At 41.9% G+C, this 24,542-nt stretch overlaps 1 protein-coding gene across 1 annotated transcript; it reads right to left on the reverse strand.

Annotated features, from left to right (window-relative positions):
* Nucleotides 1-5,039: 5,039 nt before the first annotated feature.
* LOC147882926 (ribonuclease H2 subunit C-like protein) lies at nucleotides 5,040-9,162 on the reverse strand. The gene is made up of 5 exons (XM_087401013.1): nucleotides 8,961-9,162; nucleotides 6,638-6,730; nucleotides 6,114-6,307; nucleotides 5,506-5,569; nucleotides 5,040-5,403 (listed from the first exon to the last, which is right to left on the reverse strand). The coding sequence occupies exons 1-5, from the start codon at nucleotides 9,106-9,108 to the stop codon at nucleotides 5,360-5,362; spliced, it is 543 nt and encodes a 180-aa protein (XP_087257139.1). The 5' UTR covers nucleotides 9,109-9,162; the 3' UTR covers nucleotides 5,040-5,359.
* Between the last annotated feature and the right edge of the window lie 15,380 nt (nucleotides 9,163-24,542).

Raw genomic sequence — 24,542 nt, forward strand, 5'->3', positions numbered from 1 at the left:
CTATCTTTGATGCTATGTTGATTTCACTGCCAATTGGGCATAGAAAGCAAGCCATGTATGACAATGTGGGAATGCAGCCAGGCATGCAAGCCACAGCATATGCTCCCATGCCTAATGTTCAGCCAAGCATGGCTCTCCCTAGTGAAAGGAATGCTGCAAATATACAGCCATCTTTGGGACAGCCAATATCAAATGTATATAAAGAATTTAAGGACGATGGTTCTCATGTCAAGTTTGAGACATATAATGGAGTACAGGACAGGTACAAAGCCCTCACATTCCTTCAACAGTTCGATGCTGCATTTCTTGGGGGTTTGTTTATAGAAGAATTCCAAGATGAGGAAGGTTGCCACATTTTTGAAAGGCAATGCACTTAAGTGGTACACCAACCTTATGCTTCATGGAGATGCACCTGCTACTTGGCTGGAATTTAAGCAAGTGTTCTCTTCTACTTGGCTTACTCCAACTTTTAAAGTTGTACTTTCACACTGGCATGACTTGCCATACAAACTTTGCAAGAATCTTGATGATTACACCGAGAGGTTTTGGGATGTTTTGCTGCCATTGAGCTCTTATAGGCATGTTTCTTTGAAAGAGCAAATAGAGAGGTACTGTTGTGGATTGCCTAGTGAGCTACGTGATTATTGCATCAAAACCAAGGTGGGTTCTATGACTCAATTAATTGAGAATGCAAGGACAGCATATGCATGAATGCAGGAGAAGAATTTGGGCTTTATGGACAGCAAGAAAGAAGACAACAAACGAGCTGCCAAACACCAGGATAAGGACATCAAATTTGAAAATAAAAATTATGGCAAACGACCGTTTCAAAAGGGAGGAAAAGCCCAATTCAAAGCTGGTCAGGCGTGGACAGCCTAATAAACAGCCCCGTACCAAGTTATCTGATGAAGAGAAAAAGTCACTCATGGAGCAAAACAAATGTTTTGTATGCAAAGGAGAGGGACACCGCTTTTATGATTGCCTATTCAAGAAAAGAGATAGGTCAGATGATGATAAGAATGGTGATAAACAGGCTGATCAGAAGGGCAAAAGGCCTAAACCTTCCGCAGGACTTCTTCCAGATGTGATTGGGAGTTTGCCACATGGACATGATGAAGAGGAAATGAAAAAGACTGAGATGTGCAGAGCATGGGGAAAAATAAAAAATCAGAATTGTTTGTTTTTCTTTGATTTTGGGGCAAAGGCGAATTTCATAACTCCTGATATGGCAGGAAGACTTGGCATCAAGCCTGAGGAAATGGGGCCATCCGGCATGTGTGATATGGCCAACACATCTGTCACTCCTATTATTGGCAAGTTGAGGATGCATATCCATGGATATCAGGATGCAGAGGACTTCTACATTATGCCTTTGCCAGAGTGTAATGCTTTGCTTGGGATGCCTTGGATGTACAGGGTGGGGGTTGATGTGCAGATGAGAAACAAGAAGATTTCTTTAACTCATAGAGGCAAAAATCATGTACTTGATGTAAAGTTGAAAGGGGAGTCCATCCCTGTAGTTTCAGCTTCTTGTATTTCCAATGTAATAAAGCATCATATTTCAACGTACTTGATTTTTGTCAAAGAGGATAGCCAACCAGTTCAGGAAAGCTCTACTCTTTCTGCTTTAGATAGAGAAAGGGCTGCTTTTATTTTAGATTTTCAGGATTGTTTCTCAGATGCACTTCCTCAAGAATTACCTCCCAAGAGGCCCGAGGATCATTAAATTGATATAATTCCAGGAAGCTCACTGCCTAATATACCTCCCTATCATGTCAGTAAGGCACAACAGGAAGAGATAATGTCACAAGTGAAGGAACTCTTGGAAAAGGAATTAATACAACCAAGTAATTCTCCTTACTATTCCCCTGTGTTGCTTGTGCAAAAGAAGGATGGCAGTTGGAGAATGTGTATTGATTATAGGGCTTTGAATAAAGTCACAATTAAGAGCCGTTTTCCAATTCCACGCATTGATGATATATTGGATCGGTCTACAAGACTGCCTTCTGCACTTCATTTGGCTTATATGAGTTCCTTGTGATGCCTTTTGGTTTGACTAATGCACCTGCCACTTTCAATAGAATGATGGACAGAATTTTCAGAGCACACAGAAAGTTTGTGGGCACTTTCTTCGATGACACCATTGTGTTCTCTAAAAATGAGCAGGAGCATAGGAAACACCTCACTATTGTGTTTCAAGAGTTGAAAAGACACAAGCTATTAATAAACACCAAGAAAAGTGAGTTCTTTATGCATGAGATTCATTTTCTTGGTCATATAGTGTCAAAGGATGGAGTCAAGATGGATCCTGCAAAAGTGGAGGCCATAAGGAGCTGACCAATTTTGAAAAATCTGCATGAAGTCAGAAGCTTTCTTAGGTTGTGTTCATACTATCAGAGGTTTATAAAGTACTTTGCAAAAATTGCTTCTCCCTTGCATGCTTTACAAAAGAAAGCTGTACCGTTTCAGTGGAGACCAAAGAAAAATGCAGCTTTTGAAGACCTAAAGCAAAAGTTGTGCTATGAATCAGTTATTATCTTGCCAGATCTTGCAAAACCCTTTGCTGTAACTTGTGATGCATGTGGAAACACACAGATAAAATTATCTGAAAGCACATGAGATCGGCTAACTTCCTCTCGGTGTTTCATTTTCAAATTGTACATGTACCAGGTAACAAAAATGTCGTGGCTAATGCACTTTCCAAGAAACCACAGCCTGAAGCAAACTCCTAGAAACCCAATGTTTCAGCAGTGAGCATTGCTTACAACAATGTGTTAGATGTGATGAAAGATCAATATGTTAATGATGCTGATTTTTCAACTATTTATGATCAGCTTTCTGATGGTCAAAGGCATGATCACTATATGTTGAAAGAGGGTTTCATTTTGATGCATGGACGACTCTGTGTCACTGATCAGATGCGACAGAAAGTCATAATGGAAAGTCATGCTCCTCCATATGCAGGACATAGGGAAATTACAGCAACAATTACAGCAGTGAAGCAATACTTTTATTGGCCATCTTTGAGAAAAGATGTGGAAGAATATGTGAGAACATGCATGGTTTGTCAGAAAGTAAAGTTTGACAGGCAGAAGGCACCTGGGTTGTTACACCCTTTGCTAATTCCGGATAGACCATGGCAAAGCATAGCTATGGATTTTGTGTTTGATCTTCCACGTACTCCTACTGGACATGATGGATTGTGGACAATAATTTGCAGGTTTAGCAAACAAGCCCACTTTGTGCCAGTAAGAAAGAAAATTACAGCAGATCAAATGGCCAAATTGTTTCTGCATCATGTCTTCAAGTATCGTGGAATGCCTGAATCCATAATCGGTGATAGAGATCCGAGGATGACCAGCCTCTTTTGGAGAGGGCTGTTTGAAAATATGGACACTACGCTGAATTTTTCATCATCTTTTCACCCTCAGTCTGATGGACAATCGGAGCAGGAAAACTCTACCATCTTGGATATGTTTAAATGCTATGTCTCAGACCACAAAAGCAAATGGGAGCATTATTTGCCTTTGCTGGAATATGCTTACAATAATAAGGTGCACACATCCACTCCTTTGCCATTCCTGGACCTTCCTGGGCCTTCTAAACTTCACATGTGTGGTTTTCTCTCTCATCTTCTCCCTTTGTTGAGATTTTGAACTGGTTTTTCAGCCTCCTTCAGCTGAATTCCGTTTTTATTCATAACTCCTCACCCATTTGGATTCCTCGACTTCCGTTTGGCCCGATGGCTTCCCCTCTGCCTCCCCTTTGTAGTGATATGCTTTTCCCTCTGTGTGTTTGGTAGAACGAGCAGAGCTGAGCACTTCTTTTGCTGGTCGAATTTGCAAAAGTGGCTTTTTTTTAACCTTTTTGCTTCTATCGCCTCCTAGGCCTCTCCTCTTACAAAGCTACAGCTTTATGTTGAATTTCGAGTAGTCCCACACGCTGGTTGGCTGATTTTTCTCAATTTTGAACGACTTTCTGACGATGAAACTTCTCCAAAACCTTCTCAATGCATTCCTCTCTGAAGCACGCTTCTTTTGAGCCCAAGAACTCTCATTTCTTTGCGACAGAAGTGCTTCTTTTCGCATTTTTCAGTGGAATTCTTGCTGGTTGACTCTTGTAAATGCTCTTTCTTCATGCCTTTGCACCCCTCTTTGGCTAAGAATGCAATTGGGCATTGGCTACTATGTCCTCTTTGCGATTGAGGACTTGGTTCAAGCTTTTAGGACTTAGTGAGTTGTGATTTTGTTGCTACAATTCTTTTTGCCATAAGCTATTGGTTGGTCTCGTGTGCCACCTCTTTCTTGGCTCACAGGCGCCCAGGCAGTGCTACATGAGTCATTCTTTGCTTGGATACTTTGCAGGTTTTATTTTGGAGCTTCGAAAAGCTTTGTGAATGCCATCTGAAAACCACTCAAAGAGAGTGCAGCTGGGATGCAGTGTGATTGCATCCGAACAGCCAATGAAATTGCACTTGGAAGAGAGAATGCCTTTGGGTTGAGCCTATGGGTTAAGTGCACTTATGTGATGGTGTTCTATGCTTGAAAGCCTTGCGAAGGCTTAGTGAATTGGGGCTGCATGCTCAATTGCAGGAAAGGTCTCCCAGATGCAACTTGTAATCATTTCACTGTGAAATATAAAGAAATACCAAAAGGGGCGCCACGGTGTTTGGGGCCAATCGCGTGCACTTGTCTATGTTTGTTGCGCAAGGGCATTCTAGCCTCCATCCCTTTTTCAATGGTTTTGTTTGTGAACAAATGGGTAAATGCCAAATGGTGATCATGCAATGGTTAATGGTTGTGATATATGCTTTGTGAGCTGTAAATAAGTGCTGAAGTGATTAAAGGTTTAGTTCCACTGCCCTCTGAGTGATTAGAGGCCCGTTTCATGCATTGAAATTTTCCCTGGCACTATTACCCACAGAATAGTAATTGTCTCCAGACTCGTGACTCCGTATCAAGCATGCAATTTCCACCAGATGGTTGTAGATCTGAGGTTAAAATGGAAATCCCAACCTTGCAATGTATACCCCGCAACCATTTAAACAAAAGGCCTTCATGCAAAGTTTTTCCCAGCCCTTCACAGGCGAAGAAGTAAATGACTAACTTTACATGCCTACATGCTGAGTGACAGCGTAACAGCATTGCCTAGGATACTCCACCAGTCAATAACTGTGACATTTCAATATACAAAGATATCATGACTGTCTGCTGGTCTCTGGCAAAACATGAGTCCTTAAAAGCACAAATGTGTCTACCAGGTCTTACAATGTTCAACAGACGTACTCCTTTTTTATAAGTGCTAAGCACACACCAATTTTCATGATAGCACCTTTCAATAAGGGACTAATATATCTGTTTCATGTGTGCTCCAACTTTCTTTTATGTCCTGAAGCTCGGTTTTCTGTACATATAATTTGACATGACAGCAAAATCAGTAATCGTTATCTTTCTGCCATAGAAGCAACTGAAGACTTATGTCAACAAAATTGATTGCATTTGCTACCTTCAGGTCTTCCATCCTGTTTCATTATCACCATCACTTCTGCTGCTGGCACAGGTTGATGTATCTAGCAAACAGACACAATAGTGGATTAACCATAAGAAAACTTGAAGAAAACCACTAGCAGATGCTAGGCAACCTAGAGAAAAAAACCTGATAACAGAATATGTTTGACAAGCATGCATTGCATATTACAAGCAATAGCTTGAGATATTATTTTCAAGACTGATAATTGGATCTTACTGCTCACATAGACTATGCCCTATATGAGTGCTCTTAAGAACGGGAAATTGCAAAAAACATACTGAAGAACATCTTATCCTAGCAGGAGGGTTGTCCTGTTGTTCATAAGAAAACTTGAAGAAAACCACTAGCAGATGCTAGGCAACCTAGAGAAAAAAACCTGATAACAGAATATGTTTGACAAGCATGCATTGCATATTACAAGCAATAGCTTGAGATATTATTTTCAAGACTGATAATTGGATCTTACTGCTCACATAGACTATGCCCTATATGAGTGCTCTTAAGAACGGGAAATTGCAAAAAACATACTGAAGAACATCTTATCCTAGCAGGAGGGTTGTCCTGTTGTTCAGGATTTTCAGTACCACTGATGCCAAGCGCAACCACTCTAGGGTTTTGCGTCCATCATCAACAAAGTGGGGATTGTCATCATGACGCCAGTATGTAAGGTCTTGAAAAACAGCATTTGCATTCCAGATATCTGGCAGACCAGCACAATCATTCCACGTCCTTGCTTTTGCAGAGTCTCCAGCAGAAGTATCTTTCTCCAGAACAAGTCCTAGCATTCCACCACAATAAAAAGTGATTATAGGTTCAGAAAAGAATGACTTTCAAAGGTCCTAACTATAAGTTAGGCAGATATGCAGGCTCAACTTCTCCTCGTAGACTATCCAAGCGACTTCAGACCAAAGCTTAGAGAAATAGGCAAGCTATCTAACCAAAAACACCAGCATTTCTACAAAACATTCTTGACACAAGTAAAGCAAAAAGTGACAAAAAACAGAGACAGCAAAGAGAGAGACACACAGACCACACATGCACATAAGTGAGTGGACATGCCCGCACACAGAGGAATAAGAAAGAGAGGGAAGACAGAGAGAGAACCTACCACAGTAGTCTTGTGGAAGCTCAGTTGTGCAGCCAATTAATTTTCTCCCTCGAAAGGCAGCTTCCTTCACTTCTACACCTTCTATGACAGAGTTTGTCATAACCAAGCACCTCAACATCATTTTGGTAATATACACCTTCGTAAGTCTAAAAGATTTCCAATCTTAATAAATTGAGGAATTTTTTGAGAAACATAGGTACAAAACACACACACAGAATTAAACATCAAAGTACGAAAAATGACTACTTCGAAGCAATCCTATGCTTGTTTTCTCATTTATATGAGGCGAATCATCTTACCATAGTATCAATATTAGGCCTTCTCTGAAATAGGTAGGTACAGAGTAATGTTAAAGGACGGGGAAATGGTAGGCTCCAAAAACAGGAAAACAGGAACAACAAGTCATCAAAGGCCAAGTTGTTACATAAAGAAACGAAGGAATCTTAATATCCCATAGAATCCAAGGGTGGCTCTGGATGGCTTGAGTGAGGGCCAAGAAGTAGCTCAAGCAAGGGCTGCAGTTGTGACTGCATTTCATCCCTCTTTTCAGCACAAAAACCCACCTCCCACATTTGCCCAGCCCCCTCCACCCAACTTGTGCCCCGCCCAAATATTTGCTAGTCTCTCATCCAGAAAAAGAAAAAGATACTTCAGAACATGTTCCCTAATTAAGTGTTTAGGATTTGTCTGCAAGCATTGTGATAGGTCAGTTAATTATCAAGAATAGCACATAAACCTAGAAAATCCCATACACATAAAAACTAAACAAATTTCTAGTAACCAGTCATGGATCACATAGCGATGATAAATTTCATATTGCAAAAAGTAAAAGGTCCCCTTCACGTAGGAAGCTTTGCCCTCATTTAGTTGTGCGGCCTTCTTACTCATGAATCAATGCTGACATCATCATCACTCCTTGTTTACAAACATGACAATTAAAAACTAGACATTTCTTTCTTCCACAAAGAAGCTCCAAACCAATATCGACATGGATAAAGATTAGGTACACGCCATGGACACATGGAAGGACATTAAAAGCTTTATTGCACAAGCACAACATTTGTGCAGTAGGGCTTTTGAAGATCATGCGACCCTACAGAAAGGCACATGTGCCATTAGGGTTTCCTTCATGGTCATTTGTGCTCAAGTCTCTCAAAATCTGAGAAATGAGAGACCATTGGATTCAATACAAATTTTATGTATGCTGCAATCTTCGTCTCTCAATTTACTTTCAAGTAATAGGGTATAGTTTATTGCTACCATTTCATCAAGGTGCAAGAACCCTGTTCATGTGTGCAGTGGACATAGATTGTACATTTTTAAAATATTATGAAACTTATATTAGGTACAGTGTACTTCTCAAATCACTGCCGCTGCCCATGTGTGGCAGCCTTTCTCTCCCTTGTCCTTCCTTCTAGAATCTGTCTACAGTACGTACATGTCTGAACCAGTTCTATTTCTTCTCTTTGAAATTTCTGCATTACTTCAAGTTTCAGAACACAATTTTCTGCTAGAATTTGGAGCAGGTTCTCCCTAAGCCTCTTTCGCTGTGAAAGAAACAATTGCTATAGGTTCTAGCACTCTCTTGTTGCTATCTCTTGTCAAATTGCATCAGTTCACAACATCGAAATTGCCTCCCTGCCCTGGTTTGGATATGAACTTGCCATTGCAAAATTTTGGGGATTTGAAATCTTAGCTGCCACCTCCATCAGTCCCTGTACTCAGCTTCAGATGCCACCTCTGTTCTCAGCTTCAGATCGTATTTCCGAACTGATACATCAATAGCGCAAGTCCAGCTGTTAATTGGTCACATTTTCAGAAAATTTAAGATTTAATATTTTCTTGCTATAGGTACGTATGTGTAGGTCCTACTGGGGGATGTGAAAGTTACTGTCGAGCGGCCAAAGTTGTAAGTATTTGTGTCCCCTATTGGCCAAGGCAAATGCAGGTCGGGTGAGGGAACGAATAGGGGCCTCTGCAACATCTCCCTTCCCTCCCCCTGTATGCCTACCAGCGTGCCGAAAGAGTGAGTAATTGTACTTGACCGCTCACACCTATACTAACACATCCATTTCAAGAATTAAGTATCGATTTCGTAGGGCCAATTGACCCTCCCTCTTTATCAAGGAAGAGATATATCCTGATAGCAACTTTTTTGGACTTTCATGGAGTTCTCGTTGGCCTCGCAATTGGAAAATATGAATTCGCTTCAACAAGCCACACTGAGGATTCGCTGTTGCAAGAGGAACCAGAAAAGGAAAACAGTGACGGGGAAACCTCAGGAGAAAGTGGAACATCGGATATAGCCGTGAGTACAGCGTACCTGCAATCTTGGGTCTAAAGTAGTCTGACACTGGAGCAGGTCCATTGTAATTGATACAGCAAGGCAACATGTGCACCTCGTTGTTGGCGAGTCGCGAATAACCTTTAGCAATGCGAATTACTCCTAGGCTGCCCTCAGGAACCGCCATCGCACCAAAAAAAAATCCTTCAAAGCAATTTATTAACAATTAGGGAAATGGCGGGAGATTATGGCCACTTGCAAACCATTCCATCTGGATTTTGAATTTTGTGCAAAGTGACAAATGGATTTACCCCCCAAAAAAGTATGTGTATGATATGTATGTATATATTTATGTGTGTAGGTGCATGGACACATACATGCCCCCTGCCCCTCCCTCCCTCTCTCTCTCTCTCTCTCTCTCTCTCTTCTTGGATTGGTTTTTCCTTTATTCATACTAAAGAATGGCATTTCATTTTGAAATTGGAGGTGTCACCTACTTGTCACTTATGCTTAATTTTCATGTCTCTTAGATGACATTGAAAATAATTAACTTAATTAATACTGGTATCGGAGAAGAGAATCTAAACAATGGCTTAGTTTTTGAGCTAGTATGTCTTGGATGATTTAGTTGTAACCCTCTAGAATAGAGCTTAACTTTTCGAGTTGCTATGTCTTGGATGATTTATGGATAATTTAGTGGAACCCTCTAGAGCAAAAATAAATTTAGCTAATTTGTCTTGGATGATTTATGGATAATTAATTTAGTGGAACCCTCTAAAACAAAAAAAACTTTGTTAATTTCTTTAATTTGCATTTTGAATGTGTTGGCTCCTAATATTTGTTTGGACGGTCTTTTTCTCTTAGCCCTTAGTTGATTGGCTTACCCAAAGTTGGTGGGTGTGTGCAATGTACTCGGCAAATGCCAAGTGCTTGGTTGGAAGATGCTCTCTCTTGCACTCAGTGCTTGGATGCAGAGAAACGAGCATCATACTAAAAGCAATCATCAATAGAACCATATGAGATGGGTGATTGGGCAAAGCGAGCTAACACAAGTAATGAAAGCATATTGTTAAGAAAGGGGGCTTGGTGCTCGTTTACAACCAACAGTAGAGTTGAAGACGTGCTCGTGCAACAATCCTCACACACACTCGCCTAAGCTTGAGGTATATACCTTATTTCTAACTAGAGCAATGTTGGCTTAACCAAGTCTAGGACTCTACACTTGCTCAGAACTATAGAACTTGTCAAAACCCGTTCTACTTTGGAATCTACTACACTAGTAAGTTCTATAAATTTGACTTCTAGAACCTGCCCCAGCACTTCTCAAACCATAGTCACTAATTGGATTGCATGTGTGGTTTGTTCTTGCTTGTCCTCGTCGCTCGGTGTCTTGTTGCTTGGACAATTGGTTTGTGGAGTCCAAGTTATTCATCACTCAGAACTTGGGTTGGGTAGTTTGACTAGAGGCTTTTTTGTTTTTTTGAAACTCAAGAACCCTTTAGAAGCGTCTACCTTTCTAGCATTTTTCTTGCAAAGGATCTCCCTCCCTCTCCTAGTTTCTTCCCCCCGTCTCCTAGTTTTCCCCCTCTCCTAGATTTTCCCCTCATTTCGCGATAGAGCCCTACGCAATGTGTTAGGAGAATGCCATTTTAGTTGGAAAAGGGAGGCACGAACAACAATACCCTAGGGCTGCATACTCTCTCTCTCTCTCTCGCATAAGTACGTTGCAGAGTTTGACTGGAGCAAAAGTGCACCTTCTAACTTTTGTGCATTTACTCATCGTTAGGAGCTTGATGATCTTTGAAATTAACAAAAAAAGAAAGGGTCTATCTTTTGTAGCATTTTCCCTCGAAAGGCTCTCCGTTCCTCTCCTAGTTTCTTCCCCCCCCTTTCCTAGTCATTGTTGGGAGCAAAGTCATTTTGATTGGAGCAGGAGTTGTAATGGGTAGCTACAACTAGACCCTACTCTCTCTCTCTCTCTCTCTCTCTCTCTCTCGCTTTTGTCTTGTGTTAAGCTTTGTATGTCTCCCTACGCAATAGAGAGTTTGCATTACACAAAACAATCCCATAAAAGGGACAACGAGTTACAAATCATCAGAGGATAGTACTACAAAAATAAGCTTGAAGTCTTTTCCTTGCACCCATGTGTACCCACACATGCACATGTACATGCACACACACGCACGTGCACACATAGACACACACACACGTGCATGCACATGCATCACATTCACACGTGCACTCGTGTATGCACACACAAGCAAAAATTAAATTAGGAAAAACATACCATGATATGATACTAACTTCAGAATGGTATGCAAAGAAAAAACATGGAGAGAACAATGCAACTACAAAAGACCTCAACCGAGTTTGTGTCATGGGGTGTGAAGGAAGAGATTCCGCCCTATGAAATTTTACAAAGTTCGATAAACTATCTTGCTTACTACGTGAAGGACGATAATTTTCTCATGACATTTGTTGTAAAAGATTTTCTTATTCCACAAACATTTTACGTGGAACACATATCTACTTTAGTTTGATGAAGTTAGAACTACAAAACTTGTTACATTTCCTTATTACTATGCCACTTTATGCCATTCTGATTGTCTAGTGTATCGTCATCCTACTATTTGATGCATGTCTAAAGCTCATGGATTGTTGAGGTTCTTAATAGCTCTGTTAATCGATTGGTTAACAATATGCCACCGTTGGTTAGTGATGTCATTTGATGGATACTGTGGCAAAGCTAGGATTGTGCCTTAGAGCCAAATTGGCCCAATTTGATTGTAAAGAATGAGGAAAGAGAGTGGTATAAAGAGATGAGGGTTGGCCCTCCCTTCAAAAGGTGACATGTATAAAAGGCCAAGTGGTTGACTTTGATCTTCATTGTTGGATGCACAAGTTTGGAATACAAGCTCCCTCTTCTCTTCCAAGAGTGTTTTTGGGTGTTCTCTTGTTTTCTTTGTAGTGCCTTTGTGTTTGCCACTCCATCCCCATTCATTCTTCCCTTCTCCTCCCCTTACTCTCTTCTCCCCTCTCCCCTTCCCCTCCTTCTCTTGTGGAAACACATTGCAACAATCTGGGATCCGCTTGAGTGACGCTTGCAGATGGCTCGTGCTTTGCATTGCCCTCACAAGGAGTAGCTTGGAGTGGAGGCTCCATCGGCATTCCTTCAAGATCCCCATGACCGTGAGTCACTATTGAGATGACACATCTTTGGCACCACTGTCGGGGGAGTTCAAAGTAATTTTGCATTGCAATTGCGTTCTCTCTTCATTTACCCATTTCACATTTCTTTAAGCTTAACTTGGAGCTTTGTTACCGAAGTTGTAGGAGAGCAATGAGTGGAGAAGTGTGAGTTTAGGAAGAGAAAAGAAGAAGCTGTCATTTTCTTTTTGGAAAGCAGTTTGGATCATTTGAAGCTTGCTTTTTATGTTTTTTAGTGTTTTGAGTTGGTAGAAAGATAGTTTGGAAGATAGATAAGGAGTGTATGGTATCAAATCTCACAAAAAACAACCAAGAATGAGGAGTGATGATAGTCACCTTTTCAAGAAATCTCTCATTTTGCATTCAAATGTTGTTTTTATTTCTTATTTTTTGCATAGAGTAGGTAGGCTAGGTAGTTGAGCATCCCCTATCACAACAAGACCTGAACAAAAACTTCAAAATCATCAAAAACTAGTCACCGAAACTATGAGTTCCTATCCCACCGACTCGTCGCCATAGCCCGCCGATATCCCGCCAACCCAGTGCCTTAGTCCCTATCCCACCGATTGACACATGTTAGCCACCTAATCCACCTACCAAATTTATGGTCTGATAGGAGGGTTGACCCGATGCTATAGCCTGCTATCCCTCTACTCGGTGCTATAGCGGTATCCCTCTGACTCGTGCCGTACTGATCATCCCACTAACCTGCTATCCCATCGGGATAGTGCCTTAGCTCTATCCCCCCAAGTCAGTGCTTTAACTCTATCCCCTCGGATCGGTGCTTTAACTCTATCTTACCGGATCGGTACTTTAATGTATCTCACCAGGTTGGTGCTTTAGCTCTATCCCACCGGATCGATGCCATAGTTCTATCCCACCGAGTCAGTGCTTTAGGCCTCTATCCCGCCATCTGGAGGGATAGCTTTGGGAACACACAAAAATCACAAAAAAGCTGGGAAGGCACAAGGGGATGCCGCCCCTTAACCCCGCATCAAGGCAGACTCAACCTAGAATTGGGGCCTTAACTGTGCCAATGGACACATGATCTTGAGATCAAGAAGAGTCCTACAAGCTCACCCTCAGCCTGAAGACAGAGCCTCAAATACCATCTTGTCGACCTCCATACCTAGCTTGGCATCCTTAAGGTCAGCGAGCTCAAAAGTCAGTTCTCACTCCTTGCAAGAACCACCACCAAGTGAATTGTATAGCTCGAAAGAGTCCGTGAGTCAGGATGGAGACATGGGTGAACCCTTTAATGTTAGAGCCTCAGTGGCTCTGAACTACATCCCCAATGATCTTCACTCTCCTACCCCATCTACAGTAGCAACTAGATTTATAGGCCTATGCCTGCAGGGAACATACCACTCCCTAGAGGACCTCCAGTCCAACTTGTTAGGCCCAACCCGATGACCCAAGTCACAATGCAAATGCCTAGTGGGCCTGGATCCTCCCACACCAACCTTGTGCCATCAAATCCATGGAACCCTTCATCAGGACCACCAATGTATCGTGTAGGGCCCACCATTCCACAACCTCCTCCTATATCGCAAATGGTCCTTATAGACGAAGCTATGAGAATCCTAGTGCAAGGGCTAGGAAGGGGACCGCCTCCATCTTTTCCAAGAAGGGATACCAACCCCTCAAGGAGCTTGCATGTCACAATCTCCAAGCTAATCACCAAGTTTGTAGGAGAAGGAGACTCAATCTCCCATGTCGAGAAAAATTTGAACAAACTTGCGAGACCTTTGGTGATATGGGGGATCTAGGCAAGGTCAATGCTTTTGGCTTGAGTCTTGATGGCAAGGCTGTACAATGGTTTAGAGCCTTAAACCCTAAGGAGAAAATAAACTAGGATACATTACATAAATCTGTCATTGTCGGGTTTTCCCATAGTGGTCCCAAGTGGAGCCCAATTAACCAACTTTATGAGGTGAAGCGGAAGGAGACTAAGTCCTTAAGAGACTATATAAGCTGCATGATCATATGTTTGCTGTGAATTCCACATCGTTTGAGCTATGTAGCAAGGTGGCGATACACCTAGGGGGTTAACATGAGGGAGAAGCCACAAAAGGACAAATCCTTAGCTTCCTCTGATATGTCCCAAATGGCAAAGGATTCAACCTCAAAAGCAACTAAGGATGCAAGCATGATGCCCAAGGTGCTAAACATGGAAGTGTTGGCCACCAATCTATTAAATGAGTTGGGCCAGCAATGGAAGGCAAAAACATTGAAAGATGCTCCTAGCAACCCCCATCTATTTCCACAAAGAGGTAACGTATGCTGTGGGGTATGCAATGGAGACCATCCCACTAAGGAGTTCCCGAGGATTACCAAAAAGCGAGCGAAGAAAAGCGAGCGAGGACAAATAAGCGAGCGTGGACAAACAACAATGCAAGGTGTTATCTATTTAATAACAGCCATATCATATTCATCTAGGATAGCCAATTACCACAATTTATGCTCCAAGAAAGCTTACCCACTCGCCTGCATCTTGGCTGGCATGTTTCCAGAAGTACATGTTCAAATCATGTTTCCTTTGCTATGAAAAAGTAATGATAAAATAAAACATTGAATGCTTTCAATAATGAGAATAGTAACATATTACATTAACTACTCTTCATGTTGTCAAAAGACACCTTTTTTCTAAAAGTTATTAACTCCATAGCACAAAAAGCATATGTCATACAAAAAAAAATTAATATAAAAATTTGATGCTTCAAAATATCTTCCAACCCTTGGAATGATTGTACAAAATGTTTTTTCATGCATTGCCAAAACATGGAAGCACACCTATGTATATCATCCACTTCCAAAGGAAATATAAAAAAGGGACATCTAGGCTACCTACTAAATGCTTGATGGGTTTCTTCCACCTTCAAAAAATACAACTTAGTGCAGCTTCATGCAAGGAAGCACACCTACATATATTATCCGATTCTGAAGGAAATGCAAAAAAAGGGCAACCAAGCCATACACTACATACTTGATGGGTTTCTTCTACCACCCAGAGCTTGAAACAATTCAACTTTTGTCAATGCAGCCTGATGCATAAACTGATGCACCATTTCAGTTAAAAGCTCAAGACAACAATAAACATGAAGTATATGTGCTTGCAAGGCATGTAGGGACTTTTTCTTGCTTCCCTTTCTGTGAAATCAAGGCATGTGCAACGTGGAAACTCTAAAATCAAGACACTATATGTTAGCCCCTTGGACATTGATCCTGTTGTACGAACATGGAATACATGCACCTCATGTGGAATAATGATGTTCTCTCTCACCACCTCCCCATTTTCTGTAACTGCCTTGTGTATCCTTTCCTTGAAATCTTTATTCAACTTACTTCTCCATGAGACAAGCTTTCCATCACGATGAGAAGGGCGCACATGGCTAGGTGTATGGATTTGCTATGCATAAGGAGGTCCCATCACACCAATAGAATCATCACTATTAAATATGAACCTTGCCCTTACAAGGGCACCCCTCTCATCTACAGTCATTGATGTCCCACTTGCAACCTTCCATACACCTGGAGAGACCCCAGGAACACCTTGAATGAATTTATCCACATTCCATGTATGGGTGACAGAAGTATTACAAAACCATACAAACTGCTCTATCACTCCATGAGAATGTTGCCTTCTTCCCTTAAAACAAGGGGCTGGCACACTATAACTTGCACTTCTACCAAGTGAATTGATTAGTGCCCCACATCGTCTCCGACTCTCTACCAAATAGCCAAAGCATGTGACAACACTATGTGGTTCAGTTCTCCTGATTGCCCAATTGGCTTCATGAATATCTATCTCTCTACAAACCACGTCCTATGATGGACTTTTAAAATCAATTTGTCTTCTTTTTCCTATCACTCTCCTTGTTGTCACTGTCATGTATTCTGGTCGATGACTATCATTTCCATGGACCGATGTTGAACATTTTGAACCCCTCTTTCTTCTTATGCTCACCGGTTCTGTTATTGGCCTATTCATCTCAGGAGATTGTATCCCAGCCTCTTCAATCACTGTGTGTGATAAATCCACAAGCCTATTTCTGTCCCCTTTACCAGACCCACTACCATCAAGTATTCTTCGCCGGAGAGCATCCAAATTTGGTCCTGTACCCAAGTGTCTTCCATTCATAAAGGCATTGTAGTGGGCACTCTGAAGGACACTCATTGCAAGATCTGCTGCACAAGCATCATACAATGTTATGTGTTTTGCATATCCATGTGCTGCTCTCATGCATGCTAGAATGTTTTGTCTCTGAAAGGTTCACTATAGGAACAAATCCAGAGTGCCCTTCCTGCCGCAAGAACATTCCCCCCCACTGGTTGACTCTAACATCCCACCAAGCAAGCCACGTATGCAATGTTGGTAGCTCACCCTCCTTCACATGAGTTGGGGACCAATACAAATTCAATGTTTGTTTGCATTGGTCTACAGAAGTTGAAGTTGTTGCCTCTCTCCACTTCCGACATAGAACTTTATTCTCCTCCTGAAATTGTGGCTTAATGCATCGTCTGGTGTCCTCAACCATGCTCATTTCCCAATGGAAAACACAAGTTCTTTCTCTACCATCCATCACATTTTCAGCTCCACCATTGTAAACAGTGCGGACAGCTAGCCAATTTGCTCCTGCTCCATCTGCCATGAATCCACAGAATTTAAGTTTTTTAAAACCATTCTTCTCCATTGTATTGTTCAGTAGCTCCCAAAATCGAACTTGAGCATGGTTATCCTCCACCTTGAATTCACATATTGCTATAGTTAATAGTTTCCTTATGAATGGGTCATACACATGAGCACCCATTGTTGACCATCCCCTCACTCGATGCACATGGTCAAAATGAACCCATTGTGATTCCAAGCTTCCACCAGGCCGCATGCGATTCACTAGATCAACTCCTGATCTTGGACCAATGGTCGACATTTTGAAGATATGTGGTTGTTATTCATCTTGCAATTGTTCAAGAAATAGGATACTTTGTAGGTATGGATATTTGCATCTCCTCTTTAAATCAAGTATTGAATCCATTCCACCATCCCCTCCTCTAGCCTCACTTCTTGCGCTCTGCACCACTCTCTGAAGCCTCCTTTTTTAGGTCATTAGTGTGATGGTTTCAAGCACTTCTTCGAACTTTTGATCATCTAGTGGCTCCACAACAACCCCATCCTTTGCTAGCATTATCTCCTCTAGCCTCACTTCTTGTGCTCTGCACCACTCTCTGAAGCCTCCTTTTTTGGGTCATTGGTGTGATGGTTTCAAGCACTTCTTCGAACTTTTGATCATCTAGTGGCTCCACAACAACCCCATCCTTTGCTAGCATCATCTCCATCACAAGGTCTTGTGCCACAGACACCTTGATATTTTTGCAAGAGGAATTTCCATTCAACCTAGCACGCATTGAAATGAGATCCTCTACTTGCATTTCCTTTGCTTGACTTCTACCTTTTTCAACTGGATGGTCATGGAAACCCACATGCACTACGCATCTCGTTGTCTTCACTCATTCATGGGAAAAGCAATAATATATAATAGCATTGCATAGGTAAACACACTCTGGTATTGCATCACAATGCTTGCACACAAGTGACCCCAAGGCTGGATCAATGGGACCAGGTAGAGGAGGTCTCCTAAGCTTTCCTTTCCATTGTGTATCATTTAAAATTCCCATTCGTTCAAGGAAAGGACAATCCAAATTACAACATCTCAAATAACCTGAACATCTACTCATTCTCACAACACCATTGAAGCAGTCTTGCGAACATGTGGAATATTTTGTCCAAACATGACCATCAGCATTTTGTTCCATTCCAAACATTGGTGAACCCTTAGGCATAGGTGGAAGTTCGAAGACAATATATCCATCGTAAGTTAGAGGAAGCTTAGTAACCTTCTCCACCCGAACTGCAGATTTGAGCGCAACATGAAGAGAACTATTCAAAGGCATCCTCTCTATAAGTGAAACCACACTATTCAGTTCATGATTCATAAAGTCACCATGAGTACCTCTCTTATCGGATATGTGAACTCTTAAGGTAGATTGTTGGCCACCACTAATCTTGAACCCTTTCTAACCATCCTCTAAGTTCACCACTAGAAGTACGATGGCAAGCTCATCTATTCCGATTTCTTGATGCAGCTCAATGTCCTCGTTCTCAATGTGAAAGTGTTCCTTAAGCTCCACCAATGAAACCTCCAGGAAAGGAGTGTCAAAACGAATGGTCAATGATTCGTGTTCTCCAAAGCGAATGAAAACTGAGAAAGGCATGATTCAAATGCTAGAGCCAAGATGTATCACCAAATGACACCAACCAAAGAACAAGAGAAAAGCTAGCTACACAAAGGGTCCGAAAGCAGGGAGGTAAAAGAAGAAATGGCATAGATGTGTTGGAGACTGAAGAGAATGGACCTTGAACAAATATGTGTTTATTAGCTACAACGAGATGCCTTCATGCATTTGAATGACGCCTCCATGCATTTCATTCAGTAAGGGTGTACATTTAATATAAATGAATAAAAAGAGAAGTAACTTTCAAATCTATATATTGGTATTGAAAGACTAAAATATCAAGAAAAAAATTAAAGATTTATAATTACTATATTTTACTAGCAATAGTTAGAATGAGTAGTATCTTCAAATCCATATCTAAAGTGAAAACTATCAAAATGTGTTTGTTTACTTCACATTTGCATCAACGAGCAACATTACTATTTCCATCATAAGTCATTACATGGTGTTCTCCTCACTATTACAAGGTGTTAGTTATGCGGTCTTCTCCTACCGTCTAATAATGACCAGGCCTGCAAAATCCCTCAAAAATCGTTTCTCTAAAGGCTACGCTTGCAAAATCTGTCTAATAATGATCATCGCCTGCAAAATCATAACTACGAAATTGCCTGCAAAATCTGTCTAATAATGACCATCGCCTGCAAAAGGAAGGGCGTGGTGGGCTCTCCAGCCTTGAAGGGATTTTATCTCTCTTTCTCTCTAGCCTTGAAGCTTCCCTCAAATGCTCCTCACACTTCTCCAAATGTCCAAAAATTTTTATTTTCCTGCCCTCTCATCTTTTCACAGTTCAAAAGTTTAGCGATGTCGACTCCTTCCTTTCCAAGGTGCCTGCCATGACATCGAGATGCTTGTGGCTTTCAACAAAATTCAACGACATCAACCTCCTTATGGCCTTCAACAAACATCAACGAGCAAAGAGCTTTTGAGGTAAGTACTCTTTTCTCTTCAAAAATTCAACGACCATAGCCTAGGGAGGCAAGTGTAATGGCAAGAGTGCAAGCAAGAAAAAGATATGAAGCAAAGTGAGCCGAAAGAGATATGAAGCAAGGTGGCTCACTATGGTGAAAGTTGGACTCCCTGAGGCAGCAAAAGAGGCAGCACGTTAACGCACTACCTCTTTTGCTGCCTCAGGCAGTCCAAGAAGGAAGTTAGATAACCTTGCTCACTGTGGTGGCAGTTGGACTACCTGGGGCAGCAAAAGAGGCAGCACATTAACGTGCTGCCTCTTTTGCTGCCCCAGGCAGTCCAGGAAGGAAGTTGGATACCTCCGGAGCTCGAGGCTGGAAGTTTGATGGTGAGGTCGATGACGGGTTCAGAGGCAAGGAGATGGTGACGTTGACGACGGGTTCAGAGACTTGTTTGAAGAGGAGGAGCTCACGGGTGGTGAGGTTGAGGATGCACAAGTTAATGTGGAGTCTAGAGTCCGCACTGCATTGATGCAAATGTTTGAATTTTCATTTTTCCACATCCCTCCTCAACCAAAAATGCATTGTAGACTTTGTGCAGCTGCTATCTTGATCCATTTTCGTGATTGCGACAATGGATGAAAGCAATGAAAGGATGGGCAGAATGTGTGCTAGCTAAAGAGAATTTTATAGAGTTTTCTCACATGAGATGGCTATGTTTAAATTAGATGAAGAAAGTTGCAAGAGACACAAAGAAGGGTCCTCCACACAGCGATGAATATACAAGCTCACAGAGATGCCCACTACTTGCGTTTCAAGAGGTGACCAAGAGGAGCTCAATTGCAAAGGCGACCATGAAGGAAGCGCAGTGTTACTAAGAGTTAGGATTTGCAAATATTCACACCGAGAAGGGAGGGGTAGGGAGACCAAAACTTCGAGATGCCATGAAGGCCTTACGTAGAAGAAAGGTCAAGAAAGCCAGTGAAAGTGCTTGTACAAGTGATAATGCAAGTTGAGAGGTAGAGATGTGAAAAAGAATGCAAGCACCTGAGTGTGAAGGGCGTCCAAGGGGCAAGCTCACAAAGGCAAGGAGGCTACGAAATGAAAGGAGAAAGTGCAGCTATGTGAGTAGGAGGTTGCCATCGAGGGAGAAGGATGAAGCTAAGCGCATGAGACAAAGCTTCCGAATTGATGTGGCAAGGCGGGAGCTCACCGGTATATGACTTCACAGATAGAAATACATTAATCGAATCTAGATGCGAGTATCTGTTACACTTCAACGACAAGAAATTTAATTGCTTTCCCTGAGCTATTCACATAATATTTATGGGGGGTAATTAGACTGGGTAGTAGGGAGAAAATACATGGATTTCATGGAACAAGGGAGAGGAAACCAAGCTTACGAAATTCAAAATCAACTCATAACACCACATAAGATGAGACTGCTCTCAGACCCCCTCGTTGTGTCCTGGATTTCCTTCTACATTCAATCAGATTGTTTGAATTGTTTTCAGAAGAGAGATTGTTTTTCCTTATACAGTCTCAAAATATGTGAAGCCTCCGATTCTGCAACCGAAACGATAAGGTATGGAGTGGATTAAACGCAGGGCACCAAAGCTTCAATTGGGTGATTTTGCACTACCTACATTTCTGCATTCACCTCCTTTTGAAACAAGGGAGAAGTGGGCTTTGTAGTACTTGGCTGAGATAGGATACTAGTAAAAGCATGTCTCTCATTCATCTTCTTCATGAATGGAAGGACAAGAAAAGAGGAGAAAAAGCAAGCATTTAGCAGCGAATTATTGAAGGCAAGAAGCTATTTAGGAGATTCCAACTACCAAGCCAGGAGATGGTGGCAAGGAAGACGAAGAAGAAGAAGAGGGAGCTCACCGGTGAGCTCCCGCCTTTCCTCAACCTACAATGAATTGAGTACTCCATACAATTCATTGTAGGTTGAGGAGGGTAAGGAGGAGCTCACGGGTGGTGAGGTTGTAGAAGAGGAGGAGCTCAAGGGTGGTGAGGTTGCAGAAGTTGAGGTGGCAGTTGGACTGCCTGGGGCAGCAAAAGAGGCAGCGCGTTGCTGGACTCGAGGCTGGGAAGGAAGGAGATCGAGGCTGGGAAGGAAGGAGCTTCCTCGGCTTCCTCACTGCAGCAGTAGCTATCGCCATCCCTGCCGCCCTTTGGGCTTGCTCACTCCCTCTGCTCCTTCCCTGATCAAAGAAGAACGACTGTTGCACTGCTGGGAGCTCTTCGGTCTCATCGCCAGGAGGTACATCGATAGCAATTCCTTGCTCCGTTATGAAGCTCACCAATGTTTCAGCGAGAGCATCGGTGAAGAGCATAGCAGGAGGTACATCGATAGCAATCCCTGATCAAAGAAGAACGACTGTTGCACCGCTGGGAGCTCTTCGGTCTCATCGCCAGGGGGTACATCGATAGCAATTCCTTGCTCCGTTATGAAGCTCACCGATGTTTCAGTGAGAGCATCGGTGAAGAGCATAGTAGAATTTGGATCTGAGCTTCTTTGTTTTGGCTTCAGTTGTGGGTAGATCGGGAGGCTTTTCATTCAATCTGATGCAGATTGGAAGCTTTGTCGTCCAATTTTAATGCGCATTTCAAGGTGAAAGGGTGAGCTCTGATCAGTAGCTCTCAAGGTTTTGATGAAGAGAATAATCGGAGCTTTCTTGTTTGCCATGCTCATATTCTTCGTTCCGTCTATGCTTGGTATCTGCAGACAGATGATGACCAGGAAGTGTAGGATGCACAGCATCAAAACGCAGCAAATTTGTCAAGCTTGCGGTCTTCCTCGGTGCAGATAGGATGGAGAAGATAAGCCGGCCGAGCGTTTTTGTTCATTTTGCCACAAATTCCAATGGCCAAGATGTCGATGCTTGTTTTCTTGCTTTCTTTGCTTCCAAGCATCCTCTCTGTGCAAGCATACACTCCCAAAGATAATTATCTCATTACCTGCGGACTCTACCCTTGTTGATCTTCATTCCAATCCATCGTGGACTCTTTCTCTACTACAACTCTTCGCTTATAGTGAGGCAAAGTTCTTTGAGGGAAACGTTATTACTTACTGAGGGATCTTTGAGGCGTGTCTCCAATGTGTCCATTGTTGTTTCACTTTGTTTCATTATGCAAGTAACGTGTAGGCCAAAATACTTGCACTTAAGAATCATCTGTGGAAATCAGTTGATGAAGACCAAAGGAATCCTTGCTAGAGCGGATGTAACACAGAACATTAAACAATAAAGAAGTAGTTGAAGGTCTGAATTGGATTCGATCTACGTCCTCAACTTCTTCGTAGATTGACCTCCTTTCAACTTCCTATTTGGGTAAAGGCATGTCTTGTTTAAGTTATTTGTGTTAATGCAGTAACTACATGTCGGGAGGCTCTTTCAGCCAACCCTACCTTCTCTCTCGTAGCGCCTCTCCTTTTCTCGATACCTTCTTCATTGGCATTTCCTTGAAAGATTGCATCGTTTCCCTCAAAGATCCTGATACCTTCTTCATTGACATTTCCCTCAAAGATCCCGATACTTATAGCGTTATTATTACTCTACAAGGGAGGGGAACTTGGATTGTCGGGGGTAGTAAAAGAGGCAGTGCGTTAACGCGCTGCCTATTTTGGTCCCTCGGGCAGTCCAATAGTCCCCTCCTTGCATAGCGTTCAAAAGACCATGTGACCTATCCCTCCAAGAGTCCAATAGCATTCCAAAGACCATTAGACCTGTACACCAAAGCATACTTGTAGACAAAAGATGAAATGGTCGAAGCAACCTGTTGTGAGTATGAAAGAAAGTATTGATACATGGAGGATTGAGTAGAAAAGCTTTCATAAAAAGCCTTCATGAAAAGACAGCTTGAGATGCCAAAAAGGATAGCGCATTAACGCGCTGTCCTTTTTCGCATCTCAAGGTGTCTTTGCATGAGGGCAAGGGGTAGGCATAGAAGTGCATATTTACCACTGCAATTCCATATATCCAAGTGTATAGATACCACTACAAGTTGATATACTATGTGAATTGGAGATGAACCTTTTTCTTTTAGGACAAAAGTGGGTGAATGTTCCCTAAACTGGAAATCAATTGCATTGGTAGATACATGTATTTGTTTTTAGTTTTGGTTTTTATTGAAAAGGTTTTGAGAACTATGATTGGAAAAATGCCTTGTTTTTTGTCTTTTCAGGATGACAGGAAAAAAAGGCAAAAAATGTCAAGTGGCACATTCTACAAAGGTGACAAGAGGAACAAAAGTAGATCACACTGTTGAATCATCAGTAGGTGGAATGGAAGAGCAAGAAAGTGTGGTGGTTCTAGAGGTTGAAGTATCATCAACTCAAAGAGATGAAGGTCCGAGGAGGATGAGTTGGATGATAGTGAAGTTCAGGTGGAAGGAGGAGCTGATGTGATTGGCAAATGTAGGATGCTTGATTCAGAGCAGTGTCCTCGCATTCCCTTGTGTAGGTTGATACCTTATGCAAGAGTGAGAGGACTTCGTGATGATGTATCTTCACTCAAAAGTAAATTTCAAGTGGAGGGCTATCTCCCAGAGAAAGGGTCTTTCATTGTATCTGTCTGCAAGAGTGATGGAGAGGAGATAGTTGTGATAGATGATATGAGGAAGAGTTGGTCTACCACCTGGAGAGAGGTGGATGGGGAGTTTGAGAAAGATGTGATGTCTAACACTGACTTTCATTTTACGTCGCAAAAGATGTTATTTGTTTGGGAGGGCAATCATAGGACCACTACATGGATGAGTGTCATCAAGGAAATCTTTCCTACAAACAAGAAAAGACATGTACGAGTGGTATGCACAATAATTGACCCAAGGAAAATTAGTGAGATTGCTCTCTTGGCAGGGCTACAACGAATGAATTCGTAAGTACATGGACTCTTTGAATCTTCTCCACATTTGTGTTTTATGCTACTTTGCATTTATTGATCGGGTTGCGTACTTTGTTGTTTGTTTTCCAGCATGAATGAACATGCCATTATCAAACCCACTCTAAGGGACATACTCATAAATGCACACAACATTTGTGAGTGTGACTCTATGGTGTTTATGAGAACATTATCTTCGAGTGAGATCAAATCAATAGAGAATTGGAGGGCTCAAGAGAGTAAAGGGAAGAAGCCATGGTTTCCATTGACAAGAGGTTATCTGGTAAGGCTTGTCTTCCATGTAGAATGTTGCATTTGTATTGATGCTT

This window comes from Dipteris shenzhenensis, chromosome 29, assembly GCF_047967505.1.
Source record: "Dipteris shenzhenensis isolate YYH24624 ecotype China chromosome 29, Dip_SZ_1.0, whole genome shotgun sequence".
Taxonomy (NCBI): Eukaryota; Viridiplantae; Streptophyta; class Polypodiopsida; order Gleicheniales; family Dipteridaceae; genus Dipteris; species Dipteris shenzhenensis.

Coding starts and splice junctions, on each gene's coding strand:
- LOC147882926 (XM_087401013.1), bottom strand. CDS start 9,108: ATGGCGGTTCCTGAGGGCAGCCTAGGAGTAATTCGCATTGCTAAAGGT. Junction 6,308..6,637: donor GCTTCCACAAGACTACTGTG/GTAGGTTCTCTC, acceptor GTGGAATGCTAG/GACTTGTTCTGGAGAAAGAT. Junction 5,570..6,113: donor GGTTGCGCTTGGCATCAGTG/GTACTGAAAATC, acceptor TCTGTTTGCTAG/ATACATCAACCTGTGCCAGC.